This window comes from Echinops telfairi, unplaced genomic scaffold (assembly GCF_000313985.2).
Source record: "Echinops telfairi isolate 266 unplaced genomic scaffold, ASM31398v2 ScPeMD7_7400;HRSCAF=8409, whole genome shotgun sequence".
NCBI lineage: Eukaryota > Metazoa > Chordata > Mammalia > Afrosoricida > Tenrecidae > Echinops > Echinops telfairi.
In genome coordinates this window covers 9722872-9735438 of record NW_022111300.1, presented here as the reverse complement: position 1 = coordinate 9735438, position 12567 = coordinate 9722872, and the positions used below count along the sequence as shown (strand labels likewise).

At 48.6% G+C, this 12567-nt stretch overlaps 1 protein-coding gene across 1 annotated transcript in view; it reads right to left on the bottom strand.

The window, feature by feature from the left end:
* LAMA3 (laminin subunit alpha 3) overlaps window positions 1-12567 on the bottom strand; it is a 259097-nt gene that overhangs the window by 74688 nt on the left and 171842 nt on the right. Inside the window, 3 exon segments of the mRNA XM_045296310.1 lie at window positions 982-1062; window positions 6141-6250; window positions 11241-11354. Of these exon segments, the coding sequence (XP_045152245.1) occupies window positions 982-1062; window positions 6141-6250; window positions 11241-11354 (305 nt within the window).

Genomic DNA, 12567 nt, shown 5'->3' with positions numbered 1-12567 from the left:
GGGGCAGTTCTACCTTGTCCTACAGGGTCACTGTGAGTCAGCCTTGACTCTGCCAGTTTGTTGTGGGTGGGTTTCCATCAGGAGATCACCAGGCCCTTTCTCCCAATCCATCTTCATCAGAAAGCTCTGCTGAACCCTACTGGGCAGCATCACAGGAAGGAGTGACAAGCACGGATGGGGAGAAGCCTTCCAGTAAAACAGAAGGGCCTCTCACCTGAGCGGCTGGGGACTCTGGCCTGCAGGACATGGGCAGGGGTGGGCAGGGATATGTAGGAGGTCATACAGAGCTCTGTGTGTATGTGTGTGTGGGGGGGGTGGGGGGCGGGGCAGTACAGTGAACCCTCGCCACTTTGCGTTTCGACTTCCGCGGCTTCAGTCTATCGCGGTTTTTGCGTAACAGCGCATGCTCTGTCATTATTGCCACTGATTGGCTCATACTGTACACGCTTGATGCCATAAATAATATAATAAATAATAGTTGATAATTGTAACGTCCAAAATGTTTTACTGTATTTTCCCTTTTTTGTTTAATAAATTGGGTAATACGAGTGTAATGGTGACTAAAGGGTGTTTTTTCATGTCCTCTATGCTCTACCTACGAAAATATTTGATTTACAAATAAGGAATCCTACTTCGCGGAATTTCATTTATCACGGTAGGGTCTAGAACCAATTAACCACAATAAACAAGGGTTCATTGTATATGATTGTATTTGATGTGCTGGCTTTATTCTCAAATTTCTGAAGCACGAAACAAAACAAACAAGCAAGGAAAAGAAGCAAGTTTGTGATTTCTTCAGGGAGCAATTTGCCTTTTTCTTGAGAACTTTTTGTAGCCTTCAGTAAAACCAACAGCCCCACCCCTGGCTCTGAGCTATGGCCCAACAGAACCCCACCCATGGCCAGTGCTTGCAGCAGCCTGCCCTGAGCACCCTCCCTGCCAACCCTCTCCCCCCACCCCCCAGGGAGGAGCAGCACCCACCTCTCACACTGCGTTCCTGTGTACCCGGGTTTGCAGAAGCACTTCACGGTTCCCCCATCGACAACACAGCCGGTGGCGAAGCTGGAAAGAAGACAGGAGGGGAGGGGAAACAGTGAAAAGAAATACCAACAGGCTCTGTGCTCATTATTTTTGCCACAAAGACCTGACTTGCGTCACGTGAAAATGAAAACCAGGCGTCTTCTGTGAAGAAAAATCCGCCTGTCAGGATGTGCGGAGGAGGTAAAGCATTGTTGCGGCTGACAGAGGGCAGCTGTGATGAGTAAGGCTGGAGGCATTGCCTTTATTTGACTTTTTGGCCTGGAGAAATCCACTCCTTTCCTCCAGACAGAGCACAGGGACTCAATTTGGAAGAGATCATTACAACAGCATTTCCCCAGGAATAACATGGAAAGGATAAAACAAGTCTAGGCAGAAAAAGAACAGAGTTTTGATTCTTCAAAAAAAAAAGTCTACTTGTTTATTCTAGTTCTTTTATGTTGGGCCCACAGCCTTCTGGAACAAAGCTGGTGGTGGGGCCTGACTCCCAGAGGCTCAGAGAGGAGAAAGCCACAGCTGCTCAATTTAGCTCAGGGAGTCCAGGGCTCACCATTCCTGCTTGTCACACTTCCATTCAAACCAAGTGATGGAATTTTAATCCCCCTTCCCTTAGTTCCAAATGGAAGGAAACTGAGACGAAGCTTTTCCTTCTGACTTAACAAAGACACCAAAGAAAGGCCTGCCATCTTTTAAAATGTCTCTCCCTGTTCAAGGACCAGTTGCTCTTGTGCCTGCAAGCAAGCGGCTCCCTGACCGCATGAGGACTCCGGGCAAGGCAACAGTAATGCCGCCTGCCCGGACCGACCGACCGACCGCTCCCCACGTGGAGCTGACCTTTGTGATTCACAGGTTTCACCGTCTGGTTTTCTGATGTGGATCACCGGCCGGTTCTTCCCCGCTTACCTCCATCTGGAAGCCTGCTGAAACCTTTTTGGCATCAACACCACACCAAAGTGTCCCCTGATTCCACTGGTAGACGGGTGATGGCTTCTCATGAGGCACAAAAGGTTTAAGGATTCTACCCCTCCCAGCCAGCTGCCTCCAAGTGAGCTGTGTGTGTACCCATCCCAAAGAAAGGTGACTCAACAGAAGGTGCACACTAGGGAACAACATCATTGCTATCACATAAAAGTAAAATGTCGCTGAAGACAATGGTTGCCACAATACATTGATAATCCAACATGGTTGCCACAATACATTGACAGCTAGCTGCCAGAAATTCAGAGCAGATACAGAGAAGGATGTGGAACAAAGGATGGCATTACTGATAGCAGATGGATCTTGGCTGAAAGCAGAGAACCCTAGAAAGATGCTTGCTTGTATTTTATTGATTATACAAAGGCATTCAACTGTGTGGATCATTAACAAACTATGGACAGACTGGAGCACAATCATTGTGCTCATGTGGAATTTATACATGGATCAAGAGGCAATTGTTCAAACAGAACAAAAGAACACTGCAGGGTATAAAATCAGGAAAGGTGCATCAGGAGTTCTATCCTCTCACCATACTTGTTCGATCTGTATCCTGAGCAAGTCATCGGGATGAAGTGAAAAAAGAACACGGCATCAGGATTGGCCTATTTACAACCCGAGATATGCCGATCACACAACCTTGCTCACCAAAAGGGTTACAGCCTCTAATGTGGAGTTAATGTAACTTTACAAGTTAATGTAAAGAAAACAAAGGATCTCCCTTATGATCCACGTAAACTTTTTCTAGTTTTTAATATTTTCTTCTTTCTTTTTCAATTGAGAATTTGATCTGTTTTACTTTGTTAATGTTGAGTTTAGAAAATTGTTTTTCTGTAGATGAAATCTAGGATGGGTGAGTCTATAGAGGCAGTAACTGGATCAATAGTTCTTTGGGGGGATGGCAGGGGAGGCTGGGGGCAAAGGGGAGCTAAGAAAGATGCGTACAAGAATAAAGAAAATGTTCTAAAATTGATTGTAGTAATCATTGTACAACACCTCCTGATGTGATTGAACTACTGAACTGTACGATACATGAATTAAATGCCAATAAAGCTGTTAACAAGGAAACAAAAATCCTCACAACTGGACCAGTAGGTAACAGCACAATAAGTGGAGAAGGGAAGGGATTGAAGTTGAGCACTTCCTCCTGCTTGGACCCACAATCAATGCTCATGCAAGGGGCAGTCAAGAGATCAAATGACACACTGTATAGGGTAAATCTGCTGCCCGAGACCTCTTTACAGTGTTGAAAAGCAAGGATGTTACTTTGAGGACTAAGGACTAAGCCGTGATGTTTTTCAATCGGGTCATAGGCATATGAAAGTTGGACACTAGATAAGGAAGACCAAAGAATTGCTACATTTGAATTGTGGTGTTGGCAAAGAATATTGAATGACCGTGGACTGACCAAAGAACAAACCAACCTGTTTTGGAAGAAGTCCAGTACAGAAGCAAGAATGGGGCTTGCCTCTCATGTACTCTGGGCATGTTATCAGGACAGGCCAATCCCTGGAAAAGGACATCACGGGAAAGTAGAGGGGCCGTGAACAAGAGGAGGAACCTCGACCAGATGAACTGATACAGTGGCTGCAAAGATGGACTGAAACATAACAATTGAGCAGGAGCAAGCGCTGTTGTGCTCAGTGGTACATGGGGTTGCTATGAGTTAGAACCAACTCCACAGCACCTGACAACCACCACCAGCACTGCCAGCAATGCCCTCACTCATTGATATGCCTACCATCGCGTCAGTTCTGCAACATGATGATCCTATTGGACAGAGGAGGGGGTTCCTGGGAGGCTAGAACCCTTTAGTGGCATAGACAGTGTCAACAATCTCCTGTGGTGCAGGGGTGGGTCTGAACTGCTGACCAGACAGTTAGCAGCCCAAAACTTAAGCCACTATGTCATCAGGGTTCCTTCATCGAATGTTATACTCATGTAAATCTGAGGGGGAAATCTTCCATTGTCATTGACTTCAAAGGCATTTGATTGTGTGGATCCTAACAGATTATGGCTAACATAGCAAAGAAGGGGAATTCTGGGACCCTTATTTATGCTAATGGAAGACATGTACAGCGATCTAGAGGTGGTCATTCAAACAGAGCAGGGGATCATGTATGGTTTACATCAAGAAACGTGTGCATTAGGGCCAATACCGTTCACCATATTTATTCAAGCTGTGTACGGAGCAACTAATCTGAGAAGCTGGACTCTCTAATGAAGAACCCAGCATCAGGATTAGAGGAAGACTCATTAACAACCTGCAATTTGTAGATGACACAACCCTGCTTGCTTCAGGGAAGCAGACCTGCAGCACTTAGTGATGAAGATCAAAGACAGAACGGCTAACCGAGAGGACGTAAAGAAAACAAAAATCCTCCTAGCTGGATTAATAGATAACCCCATGATAGACACAGAAAAGGTCAAGTTGTCAAGGATTTTGTTTCACTTGGATCCACAATCAGCGCCCAAGGAGGCGGCGATCCAGAAAGAAAATGACGGGCTGCAATGGGCACATCTGCTGCCAAAGATTTCTTTAAATGTTACAAAGCTAAGCTGTCACGTTGATGTCTAAAATGCTTTCAACCCAAGCCGTGGCCTTTTCCGTTGCTCCGTGCATCCCAAACCCGAACAACGAATGACGAAAACTAAAGAAGAATTTAGCGTCTCGGAATGACGGTGTTGGCAGAGCGTGGCGAGCACCCCGGACTGCCAGAAGAACAGATACCGCTGTCTTGAGAGACACACAGCCACGATGCTCCTTTGGAGGGCGGACGGAGAAACGTCGTCTCACATCCTTTGGGCACATTATCAGGAGGGGCTAGTCCCTGGAAAGGGCCATCGTGCTCTGTAGAGTTGAGGGTTTAAGTAAATGAGGAAGACCTTCAATGAGATCGAGGGTCACAGCGGCTGCCACAATGGACTCACACACAGCAACCACTGTGAGGGTGCTGCAGGACAGGGCAGTGTTGCATTCTGCTGGACACAGGCTTGCTAAGGGTCAGAACTGACTGGTTTAATGGTATCTAACAAGTCCTTTCTCTGATAAAATAAATCATATATAAGAAATCTCTCTTGCTCTATTAGATACAGAGGTGTACCTCTAAGCCAGAAGTTATCAACCTGCGGATCGTGACCCCTTTTGGGGTAAAACGACCCTTTCACAGGGGTCACTGATTCATAACAGTAGCAAAATGACAGTGATGACGTAGCAATGAAAATAAATTATGGTTGGGGGGTCACCACCACATGAGGAACTGTATGAAAGGGTCGCAGCATGAGGAAGGTTGAGAAACACTGCTCTAAGGCATTTGAAATTTGTTTGCCATATTAATAGTTTCGGAAAGAATAGTAGACAAAATAAGTCGGGCTCTATCGATAAATGTGAAGAGATACGGTTTAGTTCAACTGCTTAGAAATTGGGCAGGCTGATCATGAGGATAATCTCATGCTTCACACTCAAGAGAGCCTACGAGTTGAAATCCTGGTGCTCTCCCCTATTTCTGGTTTCTCTTCCAGCAAGTCTGGGCACGTGTCCATAAAAGGAACTTTTATAGAGTCACAGGACTGGGCAGACTGAAAGAATATCAAATTGACTGATAACAAAGCAGGTGAATTTTCAAAAGAGCTCCAGAGAAAAGGAAAAAAAAAAAAAGCCACACATGGGCACACGACTTTTGACCATTTTAAGTCTTGGCCGAGCCCCCTGATTCACACAGATAGAAATCAAACTTAGTAGCTGCGTTGGCTCCTGAGCCTGGGCACTGACACTTCATCAGTCTCCCTCATCTCCAGGGAACCCTTGCTTCACCTGGCTGCTTGTTATGTTTTGTTTCTCTCTCACAGTGGGTATGTAAAGATAAGCAGGGCTAATAAAGGTACATGCCAAGAAAGAACACGATTTACGTGCAATTCCTCCATTTAAAGGGGACAATTCAGTAGCCTTTTGTGTTGTCACAATGTTGCGCAAGCACAATCAATTTTAGAATCTTTTCCTCACCCCCAGAAGAAACTCTGTACTCATTAACTGGCAATCACTCTCCATTCTCCCCAAACCCCCTTGCTTTAAGAAGTCACTAAGCGGCGATGTTCTGTCTCCATTGGCTACTGTCAAACACCAGTACCTGTTTGAGTGGGGGCAGGGACAGACGCTGCAGGATCCCTGGGTGGCGCTCCCGTAGTAGCCTTCTTTACATCGCTCACAGTGGTCTCCAGCAGTGTGGTGCTGACAGTTCTTGGGACAGAATCAAGAGCCCAATTAATAGCAACCTGTTAACATTACTACTTTTTAGTTCATTATAACCCAAACTACGTACACAATTATAACCCACGTCTCTAACTCTGTACAGTGATATCGGCTCCACTAATGACATATTTGTCTAGTCTACCCAAGCATGCAGAGACCAGTCCCTGGAATAGGTCATCAAGCTTGGTAAAGGAGCAGCAACAAAGAGTAAAGCCCTCAACAAAGAGGGACACAACGGCTGCAAAAGAGGCCTCAAACCCAAGAGCAGTTGTCAGGATGGCCCGGGACCGGACAGGGGGACGGGGGAGGCAGCCTTCCCTAGAAAAGCTCTCCGTTTGTTCAGAGTAAACAAATCAATCCTTCAGGAACCCTCAGTGATGGAGAAGCGCACAGCTGACTAAGAAGCCCAGTGTGGATGCCCGTGTTTCCCAGACGTGCGGCTGGGCTGGAAATCAGAGGACTCGTCCGTGTATCAGGTTGGCCTTTAGTGAGAGATGCTGCTCACCTGTTACTAGCTGATGGTTGGTTGTCAGGGAGCTGACCCCTGTGGGGATCCTTCCTTCATCCCTCACAAGCACATCTCATGGGAGGTTTCCTTAGGGTTCTGGCACGTTGAGCAGGACCTGGGTTCACCCACCCTCCAGCTCCACCCAGGAGCCCTCTCAGGGGTCAGGCGAGGGCACAAGGCTCTCTGTGCTCAGGCGCCCAGACTTAGCCACAAAACACACAGTTCTTTTGAACTAATCATTACTTTTCCACCGCTGTGTTCTTCCCTTTTTGCCTCCCAATGATCATTTTCTAGACGAACATTCCGGGATACATATATTTTAGCCCTCTGTCTACTTAGTTCTGAGGTTAAAAACCATGGGGAGACAAGCACATGAAGAAAAAAGAATCATGGTGAGGCCATTGGTGTTCTGCTGAAAACACTCTGAGTACTGTTCCCCACAGAGCACAGTGTTCAAATCCCTCAGTGGGCAGAGGAGAGGATGGTGGGAAGGGGGCAGAACCACTGGCGTTGGCTCATCAAGCCCCTGAAGGGTTCTGGAAATGCCCCTGGCTCTCAGCCAAGCACAGCCATGCTCAGAGCAACTCCTTGGGCTCTGCACAGTGGAGGCATCTGCTTCTGCAGGGTCCCTGGTTCATCTGGAGCCTCCAGAAATGAGTGCGTGCCAGGGGCCCCTCACTCAGACCCTCAGCACGTACTTTCCTGGTTTCATCTAACAACCAGCATCTATTAGGCACGTTCTGTAGGCCAAAATTTGCCAGGTGCTTGGGGTGCAAGGATGAATTGATACCCTGACTTGGGGGCAGATCATTTTTCAACAAACAAAACAAAAAACATCCTGACTCATGGTGACCCTTACAGGGTTTCTGAGACTGCCGATTGTTATGGAAGGAGACTGCTTTCTCGGATGGCCTGCCCACCTTGAAGTGGGCAACCTCACCTCGAACCCAGAGCCTACCAGGACTCCCAGGGGCAGATATAACCCTGCAGAGACACTCACAATGATCTACATGCCAACGCTGATCTATCATAGATGCAGATTCCCTTAAGGGCAAGGAGTGGGGGAGGCAGGAGCCCCTTTGGGAGCCCCACAGGGAAGGCCTCCAGGAGGCAAGGCTGTGGGCTGGAAGGCGGAAGGAGGGCAGGTGGCTGGGTGCAGACGTAAGGAAAAGCCTTGTCAGAGGAGGAGCCTGGTGTCTTGAGAAGCTCTGGTCACCCACCCAGGGAGTGGAAGGCACTGGGTGCTTGTGGACAGTGAAGTCAGGGGAGGAAGCCAGCCCAGCCCAGGATCCCCAGGGGTGCACAAAGGCTGGGGTTTCCCCCTGAAAGCCTCTGGGGTCCCAGGAGGAATTTTAATAGGGGAGCCCAGGGTGTGTTGGGAATTTCAAACAAATCCTTCTGGGGCCAATGGGTGAGCTGGGAAGAAGGAAACAGAAGCAGGAGATGGAAGAGAATGGGATGGTCCATGGGGACAGAGAGGCTGCGGTAATACAGAGAAGGCGACGGAGATGATGCGAGTCCAGGGGAACTGGGGAGAGAGGAGAGAGCAGTTGAGAAAGCAGAACAGGGAGGAGAAGAAAGGCAGGGCCCGGCCTGAGAAGGAAGCCCTGAGGGACCTTGGTGGAGAGAAGGGAGGGGGTAAGGTAGGTGAAGAGCAGGCTCTCTACAGAAAAGGAGGCCATGGGGGGCCTCCAACAGAGAAAGGAGTCCTGGAGGGGTCTCCATAGAGGAATAAGCCCTGGGGGACCTCCAGATCGAGAAGGGAGTCTCAGGGAGGGGAGGTGGGTAAGACAGAGAAAAGAGTCCTGAGGGACCCCCATGGAGGGAGGGAGTCCTGGGGTGCCTCAGCAGAGGAGGAAACCCTGGGCTTTCTCTGTAGAGAAATCGATTACAGAGGACGGGGTGTGGGAGCCCTAGGGGGGTGGATCTGAGCATCGGAGGGAGCCCGGAATTACTTCTACAGGAAAAAAGGAGGCTATGGTTCAGCACTAAGTGAGGTTTTAGCTTCTCATCAAAGCATGTGACACACAAAGATGAGCTTTTACACAGGAGAGCCTATGAATTGAAAAATAGTACGGCTTTCATTCCTTTTGAATGTGGGCTGCAACAGCCCACCAGACTCTTGATAATCATGTCCTGTTCTGGCCTGTCCCATCCTGTGGAGGAAGCAATCCCGGGGACATGCTGAACTGGCTGGATATAGCCTCGGTTGAAACCCGCTCTGACTGGATTACACAATGCAAAGGCAAGGCGCCGCAAGAGTAGGCATTGCCCAAAGAGCCCAGTACACCCCGGGGCTCTGTATGCCTGGGGCTCCCACTTTCTTTCCTTCCATTTTTAATGTTAGTAGTTTTCTTGACATATAAGGAGCCCGGTGGCAGAGTGGTTATACCTGGGGCTGCTACTAACAGGAAAGTCAGCAGTTCAAACCCACCAGTCATAAAGCTTTCTACTCCAATAAAGTGTTACAGTCTCACACACCCTCAGGAGCAGTTCAACCCAGCCCTGTGGGGTCGCCTTGAGTCTGAATTGAGTTGATGGCAGTGCGTTTGGTTTGGGTATTGATAAATAATCCACATACCATACAATTCAGTGGTTTAAACATGTGAAAAGAAGTTATATAATCATCACCACAATCAATTTTAGAACCATTTCTTCTTTCTTGTACTTGTTGTTACTAACTCCCTGTCTCCCCCAGTCTCCCCAGCCATAACCCTAAGAATATGATTAATTCAGTTATTGTCTCTATAAATTTACCTATCCTGGATTTCATAAAAAGAAAAACATACCCAAACTAAAAAAAACAACAGCTCTAACTACAATAAAATAAAACACTGGAAAAACCCCAATCCAAAAGAAAGCAGAAAATAACAAAACTAGAATAAATTTACAATCTCCCCCTCATTTTCCATCCTCCTTTCATGAGGAAGGAGACTTAGTGGTGCAGTGGGTTATGCTTTGAACCGGTTATTGCAAGATCAGCAGTTAGAAACCATGGGGTGGGCTTCCGGAGCAAGATGATGCTTTCTGCCTGCCTCAAGATCTACAACCTTGGAAACCCACAGGAACAGTTTTGTTCCATCCCACAGAGTGCCTATGGATCAGCGTCAACTGGATGGCAGTGGGTTTTCTGACACCCTCGAGAAATCTGACAAGAGGGACTAACTCACCCCAATATACCAACCCACCTGCCATTTGGGAAATTCGGACTCCTAGCGGCCCTGTAGCCTTTCTAAGACTCTCAGTGGAGCAGACAACCTCATCTTTCTTCTCAGGAACAGCTGCTGGATTTGAACTATCCACCTTATAGTTTGCAGCCCAATGTGTACCCCCACAGCCCCACCTAGACTCCAGAGAGGGCGCAGGGAAGCAGAATTTATTTTTTTAAAGGTTCCAATTCAGCATGCAAAAGAAACACTTCCTAGGAGCTTGGTTTCGTGTGGGAGAATTTTCCAAGGAAAAGGTTCATTCCAGTGGCTAAGTCATAAGCATGAGGACTGCCTTGAAGGAGCAGGCAGCTAATACTGGTCCAGCAGCCTCAGGGCACTGTGAAGAGCCGCGTTCCTTTCCCCTGTCCAAACCCCACCACTCTTCCGCCTCCACCTGATGGCCTCATAAACCCCCTTGTCATGGGGACAGAGGAGGGTTGACATTTGATTGAGCCTGCGCTATACTCACTTTTTAATAGAGCCAGGATCTTGGGGGAGTGCTTGTCAGAAACCCACAAGGCTCTCCCTCCCCCAGCTTTCCACCCCAACAAAACAAGGACCCACGGTGATGGGGTTTGGATGTCTAGCATCTTGGCAGTAATTAATTCCCAGGACCCACTCATTCATATCCTTTCATGAGACCAAGATTTGGGAAGCTAAAGTGCAAGCATGCAGCGGGTTTCCTTGTCGTGAGATGGAGGAAAGAATGACTGAAGTAATTCAGTCGCCCCACTCAAGCAGCAGGGACCTCTTGACGGTGACTTGTGGAGTGTCCGTGCGGGTCTGAGCAGCGACCGCGCTCGGTAACGTTTTCGGTGGCTGGTTGGGGGCTGTAAATCTTCAACCCTATCCTTCAAGGCTCCTCTGGATGGACTCAAACCTGCAATCGTTCAATCAACTGCCAATCCCATGACCCATCTGCAAACCTCAGGGACCCCCACCTTACGGAGCAGCCTCTACTTAGGTCAGGAGTCCTGGGGGTGATATGGGTTAAGGGTTGGGCCACTGAGAGGTTGGCAGTTTGCATCCACCAGTCTCTCCGTGACAGAAAAAAGAGGCCCTCTGCTTACGTGGAGATTTAAAACCTTGGCACCTTATCGGATAGTTCTACCTTGTCCTATGGGGCCACCATGAGTCAGAATGGATTAGACAGCAGGGCCCTTGCTTTGGGGTTCAGTGACCGTGACATCTGAGGGTCAATTGGAGAGGATGTGAAAGAAACAGGTGGTCCTCCGGCAACAGGAGGGCGCGGGTTACTCACAATGCATACTCCGGAGCCTTCCCAGCATCGATTCGAGTGCCCGTTGCAATCGCAGGGGACACACCGTCCAGCATACGAGCCTCTGTTATCCCGATAGTATCCAGGGCTGCAACCCTGTTTCCCAAATAAAGCGTGTTGTCAATGGCAAGAAAGCAAACATGGATTCATCCGAGCGCAGGACCATGCTGACTGGGAAGCACGTGCTTTTGTGTGGTCACCTTTCCTTCAATCGGTGTGTGCATGTCTCCCTGCCCCCCTTGCCAGGCTGCAGGTCCGGTTCGTGTGGTTCCCGAGGGACCGTGGGACGGTGGGCTCGTGCCTGATGGTGAGATGTGTGGCGGGAACCCAGTAAGGGGGTGGTGGTGTGGGGTGTGGAGGGCGGAAGTGGGTTTCCTCTCCTCAAACCAGTCCTCCTGAGGAGGAGTAGAAGGGTGGATGGTGGAAGAGTAAACAGGGCCAAGAAATCAGTCCTCAGGCTTGAATGGTTCAAGTTCTCCTGGGGTAACTGCTCCCTCTCCAAGTGTGATCTGGGGGCAGCTGTGGGGTAGGAGGTGGTAAGGTAGCTAACCGGGATCCACACAATAATGGCAAAATCACCTATTACTGTCTATCTGAGCAACCGAGGCCAGGCTCAAGTTCTCCTACAGGGCGCCCATGACCGTGGCCCATGCTGTCACACAGAGCCCACACGGAGCTGCACAGAAACCTCACAGACCCAACCTGAGGGCTTCTCCCGGCTTTGTTTTCTTGCTCACTTGTGGTTTTAACGATTTCTATCTGTTTTCAGCTTAATACAACTGCTTGTGCTTCCTATTGAGGGTGTAAGAACATATACTTTGACTCTGAGGAACGGAGACAGAAAAGGATTCTGGGTAAGAATACCTCCTATAGGAAAACGTCAGCCATTCATCGACAGCAGTGGCTCTCAACCTTCCTAATGCCGCGACCCCTTAATACAGTTTCTCATGCCGTGGAGACCCCCCCAACCATAAAATTATTTTCGTTGCTACTTCGTAACTGTCATTTTGTTACTATTATGAATTGGGTGACCCATGTGAAAGGGTCGTTCGACCCCCAAAGGGGTCGCGACCCACAGATTGAGAACCCCTCATCTACAGACATTAAATTGGTATTAGATTTCCATCCCTAAGAGAACCACAGACATTGTCTTCCCTTTGGCAGAACTGAGGGTCGGCATGTGTGCCACAGTGAACGCTATCACAAGCGGATTTTAGTGGTTCCACCTTGGGCTGTGATCCGCATGGTCGGCAGTTCAGAGCCGCCAGCAGCCCCTGGGGAGAAAGACTGGGCTTTCTACTCCTGCAGA